General features: G+C 44.1%; 1 protein-coding gene across 1 annotated transcript; it reads left to right on the plus strand.

Annotated features, from left to right (window-relative positions):
• Positions 1-5,548: 5,548 nt before the first annotated feature.
• Positions 5,549-9,160, plus strand: Pnrc1 (proline rich nuclear receptor coactivator 1). Its single transcript, XM_032904755.1, has 2 exons — positions 5,549-6,660; positions 8,085-9,160. Exons 1-2 carry the CDS (start codon positions 6,211-6,213, stop codon positions 8,526-8,528), a joined length of 894 nt encoding a protein of 297 aa, XP_032760646.1. The 5' UTR covers positions 5,549-6,210; the 3' UTR covers positions 8,529-9,160.
• Positions 9,161-16,121: the final 6,961 nt, after the last annotated feature.

Consider the following 16,121-nt stretch of genomic DNA (forward strand, 5'->3'; position numbering starts at 1 on the left):
TGCTGAACAGCTTATGTGCCCTCAGCCTAGAGATTCATGTTCCTCATCCATTACACTCTTGAAACTCTGAGATAATTCATTAGAGCACATTACGGCTAGGATCCTGAATGTCCCCCCAGAGACCTGTGTGTTGAAGGCTTGGTCCTCAGCCTGTGGTGCTATTAGGCAGTGGAATCCCAAGGGTAGGGCCCTGGTTGAAAGAAGGTAGATTCTGAGGGCATGCTCTTCAGAGGGTAATGTCCCTTGCCCTCCCTCCAGCTTCTGCTGACATGTCCTCTTGCTCTGATGCTTTGGTCACCCCAGGTCTAAAGCAAGCGATCAGGAACTGAAACCATGAGCCAAATGACCTTTCTTCTGTACAGGTGTGTTTTCTGTAAGCGTATGTTTTGTCACTGTGACAAGAACTAACGCACGCAAAGGGGCTCCTGTCTCCATGCCTCACAATTGCTTTTGTTACTACTCAGTCCTCAATGGCCCAGCTTGGCATGATAGAGTACACCTATAATGCCAGCAATTGGGAGGCTGAGGCAGGAGGGTCATGAGTTTGAGGCCAACTTGGACTATATAGTGAATTCTAGGCCCAGCTGGGGCTACATAAGGAAACCTGACTTTTAAAAAATATGAGAGAGGGCTGGAGAGATGGCTCAGTGGTTAAGAGCACTGACTGCTCTTCCAGAGGTCCTGAGTTCAAATCCCAGCAACCACATGGTGGCTCACAACCATCTGTAATGAGATCCGATGCCTTCTTCTGGTGTGTCTGAAGACAGCTAGAGTGTACTCATATACATGGAAATAATGAATAAATTTAAAAAAATATAAGAGAGAGAGAGAGAGAGAGAGAGAGAGAGAGAGAGAGAGAGAGAGAGAGAGACTCTGAGTGTAGACTTTGTGTGGAAAGCATGAATTATTAACCTAGAGGGAGTCACAAAGGGATGACTAATTTGACTAGGCTTAGAGAACCAGGACACTGTGACTCAGAGAACATTATAACTGAAGGACAGAAGAAGTAAAGGGACTATAGCCAGGTATCACCACACCAGTGCACAATACCAGCACTTGGAGGGCCGACAATGGACGATTAAGCGTCCAGGCCAGCCTGAGCTAGACTCTGTTTCAAAAACCATAGGTAGGTGGTAGGTACAGATCTGATACTAGTGAGATCTCGTAATCAAAGAAGAAAATATTAGCATCAGTATTTAAATGAATCACGTTGTACACCTATACATATTAAGAATAATTGAAACATGCTAACTTACTAGTAAAGCTAAACTCCAATGGTTTGCTCCTGAAACTCAAAATGATAATTACATCTTTTTAGATACTGCATTTATAGCAATGAGTCATCACCAATATTGAAACATGACTTGGCCGAACGCCAACATGAGCAGCTCCTTCAGAGTCTCTTGAAAGAGATGTCATTTGGCCTTTAGCTCTGCATGCCACCTTGTTGGTCTCTCTGTGCTCACTTGGATTTATGTTGTTGTGTGAGACAGGGTCTCATAGAATCCAGGCTGGTACTGAACTCGTCATGTAGCCAGGGATGATGTAAACTCGTGATTCTCCTGCTTTTGTCTCCCAAGTGGATAGGATTACAGGCATGTCCCACAATACCCAGCTCTTGTGGGTTTTTTTTTTTTAACTGATATAACAGAAAAATATGAATCTATTAGTTTATTTGTATTTATTGCTATTGGTGGGGGAGGGGTCTTCGTGCCACACTGCAACTGTGTAGGTCAGAGAGCAACTTTGTGGCATAGGTTGTCTCCTTTAACTTCACATGCTATGACAGGGATGGAACTCAAGTCGTTAGGGTTACAGCATCAGGCTGCAGGCACCTTCAACCACCAAGCCATCTCACTGGCCCTGGTTTTGTTTTCTGAGCTACTTTTCTCACAGGTTTTAGCTAATTAGGAGAAACGATTGAGCTGAATATTCTAAGACCAGGAAAATAAACAAGATTGGCAGGATGTGTTTTAATCCACAATCCTTAGTTAACCTGCTTTATTTTAATTTTTCTGTGACAGTAGAGACAGACTCCAGGCAATCACTTTACTACTTAAGTCAGTGGTTCTCAACCTCCCTAATGTTGCAGTCCTTTAAGACAGTACCTCATGTTGCGGTGACCCCAGCCATAAAATTATTTTTGTTGCTACTTCATAGCTGTAATTTTGCTACTGTTATGAATCGAATGTAAATATCCGTGTTTTCCAATGATCTTAGGTGACCTCTGTGAAGGGGTCGTTTGGCGTGCACACCCCCCACACCCCTGCCAACTACGCATAGGTTCAACACTGCTGACTTAAATCCTCAGCCACAGTCTCCTATGTTTGAAACAGGGTCTCTGATAGTACAAGCTGGCTGTAAACTTGCTGTCTAGTTCAAGCTGACTATAAACTCCTGACAGAAAAGTTCAAGTATCAGTAGCTGTTCAGTCCACAAGGCTGGACGTCTCAGTTGGTCCTCAGTATACAAAGGGATGTGTATACACGGTGAAGGGATGACCTTGCTAGCAAGGGGAGAGCAAGCAGGCAAAGAGCCAAAGCTTCTTCCTTGGCTATTCTTAGCTGTCAACCTGACTACATCTGGAAGGAACTACAATCCAAAAATGGTGGATCCCTGTGAGGGATCTCACCTATAGTTTCTGCTGGCTCTTCACCAGCTGTGGCAAGGCTCCTCTCCTCACAGGTTGCTGAATCGAATTCAATCCACAGATTGGAAGACTTGCTTGCTGATTCTTATTTCTGCTTTTTAGAAATAGTGTCATTCTTGCACTGTCTGACTTGGAACTCTATGTGCAGATTGGCTTGGTTTGGACATTTAGCACATCTCCTGTCTTTGCCTCCAAAGGACTAGAACTTGTGCCATGTGCCACCACACCTGACTATTAAAGATGTGAATGAATGGCTTTGTAAGAGCTTTTCCAGTTTTGGATCTGTTGATTCCCACTCATCCAATGGACGTGATCACCTACCATGAACTCTTACAAACATAAAAATCAGTAAAGTCCACAGAAATGATAAAGCCCAGCAATTAATCATGAGGAAATGTACAGTCAGCATGATCAACTTTGCTATCAGTCATAAAATGTTTTAGGCACTGTTTGCTATTACCTAGTTTAAGAATTATTGGGAAGAGGCCTGTAAGGCTAAGAGAGGAGTAAGGCTGTGGTTTCTAAAACTGTCAATTAACTGCCAGCCAGGGATGATGGCTCAGATCCCTAATGCCAGCATTTGGGAGGTGGGGGCAGTAAGATCAAGAGTTCAAGGTCATACTTGGTGTCTTAGGCAGGGTTCTCTAGAGTCACAGAACTTATGGGTAGTCCCTATATAGTAAGAGAATTGGTTGATGACTTACAGTCTGTAGTCCAACTCCCCAACAATGATCAGCAGCAGCTGTGAATGGAAGTCCAAGGATCTAGCAGTGGCTCAGTCCCACGAGGTAGGCAGGTAGGCAAAAAAAGAGACTCTTCCTTCTTCCAATGTCCTTAGGTAAATCTCCAGCAGAAGGTTTGTCCCAGATTAAAAATGTGTACCACCCTGCCTGAGTCTGGGACTTGCTCTGTCCCAGGTGACTTGAACTCAGAGATCTCCTTGCCTTAAACTCCTGGGACTAGAGACTTGGGTCTCCCAGCCTCAAGATCAGGATCAAAGGTGAACCTTCCAATTCTAGATTGTAGTTCATTCCAGATATAGTCAAGTTGACAACCAGGAATAGCCACTACACTTGGCTATATATTGAGTTTCAAGCTAGCTAGTCCCTCAAAGAACTGAAAATAAAACAAAACCAGTAACACAGTATGGCAGACAATATAGGTGATAATCATCAAAAAAAGCCGTGCTTTTTTATTTATTTTTTTTTGTTGTTGTTGTTGTTTTTCAAGACACTGTATAGCTCTGAACTCACTGTTGATCAGGTTGGTCTTGGACTCACAGAGATGCACCTGCCTGTCTCCTGAGTACTGGGATTAAAGTCATGTGCCACCACGCTGGGCTAAAGCTGTGTTTTTAAGGGAGGAAGTGCGTATCTTAGCACTGAGGCCAGAGCCTTTCCAGAATGCTTTTAACCAGAGTAGTGGGGAGGCCAAGGCAGGAAGATCTCCATGAGTTCAAGGCTAGTCTGGCTTACATAGTGAATTCTAGGCCAGGGAGGGCTGTATAGCAAGACTCTGCATAAAATAAAATTTAAAAAAAATGTTTACTTAAATTGTTACTAGAAGCTTTGAGGAGTCCCTTTTGGGGTGTCACATGCTCCGAGGGGGTTGAAAGGCATTAGACAGCTTCAGGGGAGAGTGAACAATCCCAGAGTGCCCAAGGAACCATGCTCATAGCCAGGATCTGAGAGTAAAAGAGAAGAAAAGGAAGTTACCAGAGGTCGTTTTCCTACCTGTGGCAAGAGGTAGATTCCATTCTTTTGACCAGGAGATAGCTTTCTCTCATCAGAGCCCAGATCAAGGGAACTGCAACACTCCCATTTCAGAAGAGGTAACCCCAAAATCATTTACCTGAAAGGTTGAATACTCCCTACTTTTCTCAAAGCTAGAGACTTGATTTTAAATGTTTACCATTAAGAATTACTGTGTGGGCTGGGAGTGGCTTTTTAGGAAGAAATAAGAAGTCAGAGCTCCCTTCTAGGATCTCTAGTCTGAGAACAAAGACATTCCCTACTGCTGGTCAAAGACAAAGGAACCCCATTCCCAGTCTCTAAACCTCCTAGCTCATCCCCATCTTCTATTCTCATCAGAGGGTAACTTGTGGTTTTGGTTATCTTTTAGGTGACTTACAGGGATGGGACTCAGACTGCCAGTTTATGTTGCAAGTACTTTAATTACTCCCTGATCCATCTAGATGCCCCGCTCTTTTTATTATTTTCAGACAGAGTCTCAATAAACTTCCCATACTCCAACTCAGCCTCTCCAGGAGCTAGTGTTACAAGTCTTGATCTTGCCATACCTAGACTGGAGTTCAGATTCTTCTGCTAATTTTCTAATGATTTGTGTGTGATTCTTTAGTTTCTGAATGCCTTGATTACTGTAAAATGTTAAAAAAAAAAAAATTCCTGGACAGTGGCGGCACGAGCATTTAATCCCAGCACTAGGGAGGGAGGCAGAGGCAGGTGGATCTCTGTGTTCAAGGCCAGCCCAGGCTACAGATTGAGTAAAGAGAGGACAGCCTGGGCTACACAAAGAGAAACACCATCTGGGGGGGGGGGAAGAAATGAAATAAATAAAACCCTAGTCATTAAAGAAATATGTTTCAAACAAGATGAATTACAGAATTAGTTCTGAGGTTATACTTATTTGGTAACTGGTGGCTACAGTTCTTTTCTGTATTAAACTGTGAGGAGAGAGTTCTGTTAACCCAGTTAACTAGAAAACTGTAGCAGAGCTGGTTTTCTAAGTATGGGACAAAGGCCAATTGGCTTGCAGTAGCATCAAGTATCAGGGGCAATGTGAGATCTTAAGGGCCTCCCAGATCTTTAACTATAAAAGCAGTTAAGAATTTTAAGGTCCATTTTCGGGATTATAGAGCACTTTTGGTAAACTGAGGAATCCATCAATAAACCTTTTTTTAATTTTCACCACCAGGGTTAACTGGCAGCATCAGAAAACTGAACGAGAAATCACATAGCCACACTTCAATGTAGGTTAAATGGAGGCAGATCTTCACCAGCGCTATGAAATAAATCCTTAGTTTTCTCCGAAATCTCTTAAATAATATGTTGAGCTGAAACTGAAAAACTACAAAGCAATCCTTTCTTGAGGTCAGCAGCTTCCTAGTTCCTCCACCGCCTCTCTCCTCCCTCCTCACTCGTCCCACCCCCAGGCCACCCCAAAGGATTGATGCAAGGGAGGTGAGGCCGAAGTCGAACTTCATTGTTCACGGGACACTCTCTCCAAGAGCCCGTTGGACGCGCCTGCGCAACGTGCGTTCTTTGTGAGGGGCTGCAGCAGGCTGCTTGTTTGTGCCTTGCCTCCGGGCGCGGAGGCGGGATCGAGGGAGTGGCCTGGCAGGCGCATTCGGATTGGACCGCCACAGAGAGGTGGACGGGCGCGGGGCGGGGCCTCGGGTAACAACACTAGCCGCGGTAGCCAGCGCTATTTGTTGCTGCGCCGCCTCGCCCGAGTCATGGTCCTTGCCCCGAACCTTCCAGCAGCAGCCTCCGCCGCCGCCCCGTGACGCCTGCTCCCCGTCGTCTGCCGAGCCCCGCGCCATGACTGTCGTCTCCGTTCCACAGCGAGATCTCGCTCTAGGCGGCCGCCTAGCGCCGCTTGGGTTCCTCGGGGCCCTCCCGATGGTGAGCCCGGCCCCGCCGCCCTTGCCGCGCCTTCCGGACCCGCGCGCTCTGCCACCCACCCTCTTCCTGCCGCACTTCCTCGGAGGGGACGGGCCGTGCCTGGCGCCCGCGCCTCGCACCGCTGCACCGTCCAGCTGCAGCTTGGTCCCGGCCGCTGCCCCACGGGCAGCGCCCAAGAAGCGGCGGAAGAAAAAGGTGCGGGCCAGCCCGGCCGGGCAGCTCCCAAGCCGCTTCCACCAGTTTCAGCAGCACCGGCCGAGCCTGGAGGGTGGCCGCAGCCCGGTGCCGGGGCCGATCGCAGCGCAGGAGGAGCGGGGTCCAGGGGCCACTGCCCTGCTATACAGACAGCCCCCACTCGCGAAGGAGGTAGGGCCGGTGGGGGCGGGGCGGCTGTTTACTCGGGAGGGAAGTTTCCGTGACGCTCGCTGGAGTCGTGGGGCGGAAGCAGGGAGGGGGAGGGGCTGGACGGCTGCGCTGGCTCCGCCCTCTGGCTCCGGAGCCAGCCAATGGGAGCAGCGGCTGTGGCCCAGCAACAGCCTGCATTTAGAAGGTTGGCGGCGATCCAGGGGGTTTCGGCGTTCGGGGCTCTGAGACCTGCGGAGGGCTGACGTCAGCCCGCTACGTGCGGCGCTCTGGGGCGCTCATGAAGGCGGTGCTGGGTGGGGGCGGAGGCGCAGGCGCCTTGCCCAGTGGGGCACCCGACCCGACCCACGCACGGCCTGACCCACTGAGTCTGACCCGGGATTTGGAAGTTGGCAAGAGTCTCTGTCTGATGCCCGACACCAGTGTTTCACAGTCCTTGTGCTGTGAGCGGTGCAGGCCGGCACGAGCTTTCCTCGCTGGAGGGGCTTCTGAGCAGTGCCCAGAATTGAGTTTTAGAAGTTATAAAATGGACATTGCAGTTAACTGATACGGATAAAATTTTGTCGGGGCTTAAAGGTTTGAGAGTTTTCTTACCAAAAACAAAACAAAACATCTTAACATACAATTTGAGGGATTCTTTGTTGATAATGACACAAAAAGCAGCCATTGTACTGAAATTGTATTTGATCAAGGTATGCCAGTGGAGAGGAATAAAAATTTAGATCCTGAGGTGGTTTTGTTTTTAGTTTTTCAGACAGGCGTTTGCATTACCTTGGAACTCACTGTGCATCGGAGAACATTGTTTTTTAAAGGCTACCGTTAGGGTGTGGATTTGTGTGACCTTGTACTTGCCTTCAGTTTTTGTGCAAGCGTTAGGGGGAGTGATCTAAGGGTAGAGTTTTCATCTGATGCCAATTCTGTAGATTATACTTTTGGCTAGGAAAGTTACTAGGGTGCAAAAGTTTTGGTCTGTTTGTTAGGAGTGGGCTGAGTTTATAAGATTAACCAAGTAGCCCAGGCTGGCCTAGAATTTACCTTTCTGCGTCTGCCTTTACAGGCCTTTTGGTTGAGTTTAGAAGATTGTCCATGAGGTTGTTGAATCTCAAAGGCAGACGAAAACGGTTTTTTCTAACCTATAGAGGACACTTGCTCCTTTCCCTTGTTTACAGTTAGAAAACATGGGGTTGGTTAGAGTTTTTAAAGCGATTTCTTACTGTATGTAAGTTTAGTGTATGCTGTAATTAAGAGCATCAGTTTCAATAGCAACGTAAGAGGCATGCCATTTGGACATCCAGTAGCAAGCACAGCCAGCACGTAAGTATTTAGTTAAAACTGGATTCAATTCTAGAGGAACTTAAGAGCAACTTGGCAAAATAGATCTAAAGATAATTTTTATCTTAAACTGTTCACTTTTGTGTTCTTTGTAGGTTTTAAAATCAAAGATGGGAAAATCGGAGAAAATTTCCCCTCCGCACAGCCAGCTTGCGCATGGTATACACTTGTGTGAACAACCAAAGATAAGCAGACAGAAAAGCAGATTTAACTTGCCACTAACCAAGGTCACCTCTGCAAAAAGGAATGAAAATGACTTTTGGCAAGATTCCGCTTCCTCTGATAGAATGCAGAAGCAGGAAAAAAAGCCTCTGAAAAATACTGAGAACATTAAGAATAACCATTTGAAGAAATCAGCATTTCTAACAGAAGGGAGCCAAAAGGAAAATTACGCCGGAGCCAAGTTCAGCGACCCACCGTCCCCTAGTGTCCTCCCAAAGCCTCCAAGTCACTGGATGGGAAGTACCACTGAGCATCCCAGCCAGAGCCGGGAGCTGATGGCAGTGCACTTGAAAACGCTCCTCAAAGTGCAGACCTAGGCTCCAGTCTGCAGTGTGTTAGACACAGATTCCCCGCATCTTCGGACTAAAGGAAGTGGATACGGCAGTGGAAACTTGCCGTATCGCAGCATCCGACACAATGAGCTTACGTCACACAAGCAGCTTGTATTATATTTTGTATTTTGTAAATACTGTATACCATGTATTATGTGTATATTGTTCATACTTGAGAGGTACATTATAGTTTTGTTATGAAAGTATGTATTTTCCCTGCGGATGTGGTGGGTGTTTTGTATATATACAGTGGAGATATTTTAAGTGGGTGCTAAGGCACGTGGAAGACTGTTTATTTGCACAGGTACTGACATTTTTTTAAGAACAGCTGTCAAATCTCAAAAGTGAAGATCTAAATGTGAACAGTTTACCTAATGTACTACTGAAACTGAAGTCTGGCACAGTCACTGTAAACATGGAGTTTGTGTTTCTCTAAATTGACTTGACTTTTAATCTGTAATTACTAGAAAGCTTCCTATTTTTACCAAACTTACTTCTGGATATCCGTATATTGCCATTATTGAAAAGATTTAAAACACCTCTAATTTTAAATACCAACAAAATTGGTTGTAATCAAATTTTAAATCAATAATAATAATTTGGCCTCCCCCCCTTTATGGTGGTCTTGGCTTTTTGTGTGTGACTGAATGAATGTGTAAGCAGGTGACTCTGTGGTTGGACTTGGAACATTTATCGTCTTTGTGTCTTCGACTGTGCTAAAATAGCAATCATGCTATGAAGTTTAGATGTGCTTAATTATTTTTTTTTTCTTTTCTTTTTTTCAGAGCTGGGGACCGAACCCAGGGCCTTGTGCTTGCTAGGCAAGCGCTCTACCACTGAGCTAAATGCCCAACCCCGTGCTTAATAATTATTAAGGTTAATAATTTAACCTACCTCTAAGAGAAAGAATTTCCCATCTTAGAAATGAATGTGAACACAGGTGAAGCTGGTTATTACAAAAAATTAAGACAGGATCTCGAGCTAGCTCAGCTGTGGAGTTGAGATAACCTAGAACTTCCGGTTCTGCCTCCAGTGCTGGGGTTGCTGGCGTACACCACCACCCCTGGTTTAAGTGGTGCTGGGGATAAACAGGGCTTGGCATGCTCGGCAAGCAAGCACCATGCCAACAGACGAGCTCTAGAGTATGTAATTCCTCGTCTTCATTGCCATTTGGAGATAGTTATTTCTGATCTTGATCTTGTTTCCTGCTCCAAGCAGGGCTGGCACTTTTGTAATCTGTTTGCCTGAGGAACCGGGGTCACAGGCAAACTCACACCTGATTTAGGATCTCCTTTTGTGTGAAGTGTCACTGCTTGACTTCCATTATGTGCATGTGAGTACAGTGCCCATAATCTCTCACAGACGTGGCCACAGGCCGTTCTGATCTGGGCAGCCTGTCAATTGAGATCCCCTCAGATAACCTCCGGTGGCTGCTCCACCTCAACCTCCTCAAACAGAATCTCCCCCAAGTTCTGTCAACAACCTCCGGATGGCATAGAGGGGCTTTGGCTGTCCACTTTGTCACATATCATCATTAATGTCTTCTGCACGCAGCCCTCACACACAAAAGTTATTTTTGTTTAGTTTTAAGCCACAGTCTCCCACGTTACTGTAGCCCAGGAGTTCGGGGTGACCCCTGCCTCAGCCTCCTAAATGTTGGGATTCTGGGCATGCATCACCACACCCAGCTCCGAAACACAGTCCTTTTGTGCTTGTGTGTAAGCCCTGGACAGTGAGCTCGGGCTTTGGGCATGAAAGTGGGCGTGCTACTATTGAGCTCTATACCAACCCCCATTTTGATTTTTCAGGTTGAGACAGGTCTTTCTACCAACAGCAGACAGCCATGAGTTTGTGGTCCTCCTGCCTCCCCAGTGTTGGGATGACAGCCATGGCCAGGATAGGCTGGGTGTATTAAATAGATCACGGAGGCTGGGAATACAGATCAGTGCTAAGAGTTCTTGCCTACCTTGCAAACACGAGGCCCTAGTTTCAATTTCCCACACTGAAAAACAAAAATTTAAAAACCACCAACTTCTTTGCCAGACATAGTGCTATGTGTTTTCATCTCCACGGTTTGAGGCCAAATGGGTTCCTTATCCAGACCTGCCTTAAACCCTTCCCTCACATACATACACACTATGAATTTTCAACATATATTTTCTATTTAAAATGGGTTTCTCAGCCATACTCTCATCCTGACTGAAAATGTACCTGCAAATGCTACAGGCAGCCCTCCAGAGCTGCTTGTGTATACACAGGTACTTGAGTTACAGAGAATTCCCCAAGACTGGACTCTGCTAGCCTGACTGTCAACAATGAATTATAGATGTGTTCTTGGCACTCTTGTGTTTGGGGAGGAAAGATAGCAAGTCAAAAATAGTTTCCTTAAGTTTTTAAAAGATCTTAGTTTTCATGTATGGGTTTTGCCTATATCTAATGTCTGTGCACCATGTGCAAGCCTGTTGCCCTCAGAGGCCAGAAAAGGGAGTCAGATCACCCTGGAGTTACAGATGTCTGTGAGCTGCCAGGTCGATGCTAGGAATTGAGTCTGTTCCTCTGGAGAAGCAGCCCTAACCACCACACCACCTCTCCAGCCCCTGGGTGTGTGTGAGTATGTGTATGCATGTGTGTGTATGTGTGTGTATGCATGTGTGTGTGTATATGTGTGTATGCATGTGTGTGTGTATAATGTGTGTATGCATGTGTGTATATGTGTGTATGCATGTGTATATGTGTGTGTTTGCATGTGTATAATGTGTGTATGCATGTGTATATGTGTATGCATGTATGTGTATGCATGCATGTATGTGTGTATGCATATGTATGTGTGTGTCTGTGTGTGTGTTGCTGCTGTTTAACAGGTTCTCATTGTCCAAGCTGGCTTGGAACTGGTGGGCCTCCTACTTCTACTTCCTGATTTCTGGATTTCAGACATGCACCATGCCTGGTTATTTTCTGTTTTACTTTTTGTTTTTATAAGTAACAAAACTTCCTCTTGCATTTTGGTTTTTCAGATTTTTTTTTTTAAGTAATAAGACTTGTGTTTTACAGTTTTGTTTTTTTTTTCTTACTTGTTCATTTATTTCTTTATAGACGGGGACTCCTGTAGCCCACACTGACCTCAAACTCATGATTCTCCTGCCCCTGCCTTTCAGGTACTAGGACTGCTGGCTGTGCCACAATGCTCAGTTTTTCCCTTTCATAAACATTTTGGTGACTCTTGGTTATCTCCAACATATCTTTTTTTTTTTTTTCCGGAGCTGGGGACCGAACCCAGGGCCTTGCACTTGCTAGGCAAGTGCTCTACCACTGAGCTAAATCCCCAACCCCACCAACATATCTCAATATACTGTAGAGTACCTTCCTTAGCATGTGCAAGGCCTGAGTTTAATCCTTGCACATGCCTCCCCCCCCACCCCCAAGTCTGTGTGAGGGGCTTGAGGTATTCAAACAATAGATGGGGGGGTGGTAATGGTGGTATTTTTCACTGTTGTTGCACTTGTTTTTGTTTTTGTTTTGTTTTAATTCTTGCAATACAGTCTTGCTATGCACCCCATAGGCATGGGCCACACCCATGTGAGCAAGAAGATATTTTGATATTTGCTTGTAAACATGAAGTCATAGAGGGCTTTGGTTTTGATCAAGGTTGGATGTAACTGCTTATTTCTGTAATCCTTTGTACTCTGGAAGATGAGGCAGGAGATCAGGGCCTTCCTAGATGACATAACTGACTTAGAATTAGCAATAGCCCCTGCTAAACAAACAAACAAAAAATATGCTCAGTGGTTGTCTTAGTTAAGGTTTCACTGCTATGAATAGTCACCATGACCAATGCAACTCTTATAAGGACAGCATTTAATTGGGACTGGCTTACAGGTTCAGAGATTCAGTCCATTATCATCAAGGTAGGAGCATGACAGCATCAAGGCAGGCATGGAGCAAGAGGAGCTGAGAGTTTTACATCTTCATCTGAAGGCTGCTAGTAAAATATTGACTTCCAGGCTTAGGACAGGATCTTAAAACTCACACCTACAGTGATACACCTACTCTAACAAGGCCACACCTCTAAATAGTGTCACTCCCTTGGCCAACCATATTCAAACCCTGACAGTGGTACAATTGTTTCCTAACTTATACAAGACCCTAGGTTTATTTAGTACTACCCAAAACAAACTAACACACTCCCCCTCTCCCAAACCTTGGGCAAGTTACTGATAGGATTTTCTTGTTACAAAACAAGGGCTCACACTGGTTCTATACAAAGGTGAACAAATAAATCTTAGCCTTTAAATATTACGCTGCTTTTAAATGATAGAAGACACCAGTCTCAAGGAGAGTTGCCCTTCCTTTACCTTCTATAGCTTAGAGCCACTGTGCATTCAAACCAATATCCTTAAGCCTGTGTGTATTTTACTTTTGTTTTTGATTTTGAGTTTCACATTGCCCAGAAGAGCCTAAAATTCTGGAGGTAGCTGAAGATAACCTTGAACTATTGATTTTCCTGCCTTTGCCTCTCAAATGCTTGGATTATTGGCATGAGCCACTGTGATGCTCAGAATAAGAATAACTCCCGGAGCATCATATGCCTGAATGCTTGGTTATCAAGGGGTGGCACTAGCTGAGAAGGATTAGGAGGTGTGGCCTTCTTTGAGGAAGTATGTCACTGGGGTGGGCTTTGGGGTTTCAAAAGGCCAAGCCAGTCCCAGTGTCTCTCCCTGCTGCCTATGGATCCAGATGTAGAACTCTCAACTACGTCTTCAGCACCATGTCTGCCTGCCGACTTACATTCTCTTCATCAGGATAATAATCCTCCCTGTCTAGATGATCATGGACTGAACCTCTGAAACTGTAAGCAAGCCCCAAGTAAATGCTTTCCCTTGTAAGAGTTGCTGTGGTCATGATATCTCTTCACAGCAAGAGAGCTCTGAATACGATAGCCACCATGTCTGACCCCAAGATACAACCTATAATGAAGAATAAAGATATTCTAGGAGGCAACTTTCCATGATACACCACCAACTTTTGATGGCCCAAAGGCATTTAAAATTATTTAGTTGTGTACATGTACACCACAATGTGCTTCTGGAGGTCAGAGGACACATTTTTGGAGACAGTTCTCTTTATATGGGTCCCAGGTACTGAATTCAGGTCACCAGGCTTGCACACCAAGTACTTTACCCATTGAACCATCCTATTGCCCCCCATCCAGACCCCCAATGCATTTTCTCCCCAATTCAGTCCTTTGGTTTCCTCTAGACATTGTCTAAGTTTTAAGGTTATTTTTTGGTTGTTATTTTGTCTCATTTTGAGATAAGAGTTTTATTGTATAGCTCTGCCTGGCCTGGAACTCACAAAAGCTGCTTTTGCAAAAGACATAGCACAGTGCTCAGGGAAAGAATTCTAAGTAAACCTTCCCTCCGTCAGCTCTCTAGTTGTGACTGTGTGCCCTGTAACTTTTTTCATCTTAGCCTCTTTATTAGGAATCATATTATTTTATCATGTAGATATGGTTAAATATATGAATGAATAACTTAAAACTTGAAGAGAGCAGTTCCAAGCACACAGTAATGGTCAAAAATATAATTGAAAGAATCTCTTAGGAGACAATCCTCTAAGCATACCTATTAGCGATTGTTTAGCTGGTGACATGGCAGTCCAGAATTATGTTCATTAGGTTGAGGTGAGGAGAGTGTAGTGGTTTGGATAAGAATAACCCCTTGTGACCCAGCGAGAGACCTGTGCACCTTCCAGTTTCCATCTGTGCTGGGAACAGAGGCTCAGCTCTGGATCCAAACCCAAACAGCCCACATTCCAGGTGTAGCTCCGCTTGCCAGGTATTCTGACACATCCAGGATCACAGGATCACAGGCTCACAGGAAGGACAGGCTGCAGTCAGAGACAGGGAGGCCAGATAACTCCAGAGATAACCAGATGTCGAGAGGCAAGTGTAAGAACAAAAGCACCAGAAACCAATGTGACTTGGCAACATCAGAACCCAGTTCTGGATAACCCAACACACCTATAAAGCAAGATTCAGACTTAAATTCTCATTTCATAAAGATGATAGAGGACTTTAAGAAGAACATAAAATAAAAACAAAAACAAAACAAAACAAAACAACAACAACAAAAAACAAGCCTCCCTTAAAGAAAAACAGGAGAACATGAGTAAACAAGAAATAGCCCTTGAAGAGGAAACACACAAATCCCTTAAAGAAATACAAGAGAACACAATCAAATAGGTGAAGGAGTTGAACAAAACCATCCAGGATCTAAAAATGGAAATACAAACATTAAGGAAAACACAAAGGGAGAGAGCCCTGGAGATGGAAAACCTAGGAAAGAGAAAAGAGGTCACAGATGTAAACATCACCAACAGAATACAAGAGATAGAAGAGAGAAATTCAGTGGTAGAAGATACCATAAAAATCATCAACACAACAGTCAAGGAAAATAAAAAATCAAAAAGCTCCTATCTCAAAACATTCAAGAAATTTAGGACACAATGAAAAGATTGAACTTGAGAATAATAGATATAGAAGAGAGTGAATATTCCCAACTCAAGGGCCAGTAAACATCTACAACATAATTATAGAAGAAAACTTCCCTAACCTAAAGAAAGAAATGCCCATAAACATACAAGAAGCCTACAGAACACCAAACAGATGGGACCAGAAAAGAAATTCCTCTTGTCACATAATATTATTAAAAAACAAATGCACAGAACAAAGAAAGACTATTAAAAGCAGTAAGGGAAAACAGTTCAGTAATATATAAAGGCAGACCTATCAGAATTACACCAGATTTCTCAACAGAGACTCTAAAAGCCAGAAGATTCTGGGCAGATGTCATACAGAACCTAAGAGAACAAAAATGCCAGCCCAGGCTACTATACCTAGCAAAACTCGCAATTACCATACATGGAAAAAACAAGGTATTCCAAGACAAAAACCAAACTTAAACAATACCTTTCCATTAATATCTTTCCAGCCCTACAGAGGATAATAGAAGGAAAAGTCCAACACAAAGAGGGAAACTACATCCAAGAAAAAGCAAGAAATTAATCTTTTCAGAACAAACTCAAAAGAAGAGAAACACACAAACATAATTCCACTTATAACAACAAAAATAACAGGAACCAACAGTCATTGGTCCCTAATATCTCTCCACATTAATGGACTCAATTCCCTAATAAAAAGATAAAGGCTAACAGACTAGATACATAAACAGGACCCAGCATTTTGCTGCATACAGGAAACACACCTCAGTGATAAAGACAGACATTACCTCAAAGTAAAAGGAAAAAAAATTCCAAGCAAATGGTCCCAAGAAACAAGTTGGAGTAGCCATTCTAATATCCAACAAAACAGACTTTCAAATAAAAGGTATCAAAAATGATGGAGAAGAACACTACATACTCATCAAGGGAAAAACCCACCAAGAGGAACTCTTAATTCTGAACATCTATGCCTCAAAAGCAAGGCATTTGAAAAAGAAACTCAAAACACACATTGAACCTCACACAATAATAGTAGATTTCAACACCAAAGGAAAGATCATGGAAACAGAAACTAAACAT

The sequence above is a fragment of the Rattus rattus genome, chromosome 1, assembly GCF_011064425.1.
Source record: "Rattus rattus isolate New Zealand chromosome 1, Rrattus_CSIRO_v1, whole genome shotgun sequence".
In the NCBI taxonomy this organism is placed as follows: Eukaryota; Metazoa; Chordata; class Mammalia; order Rodentia; family Muridae; genus Rattus; species Rattus rattus.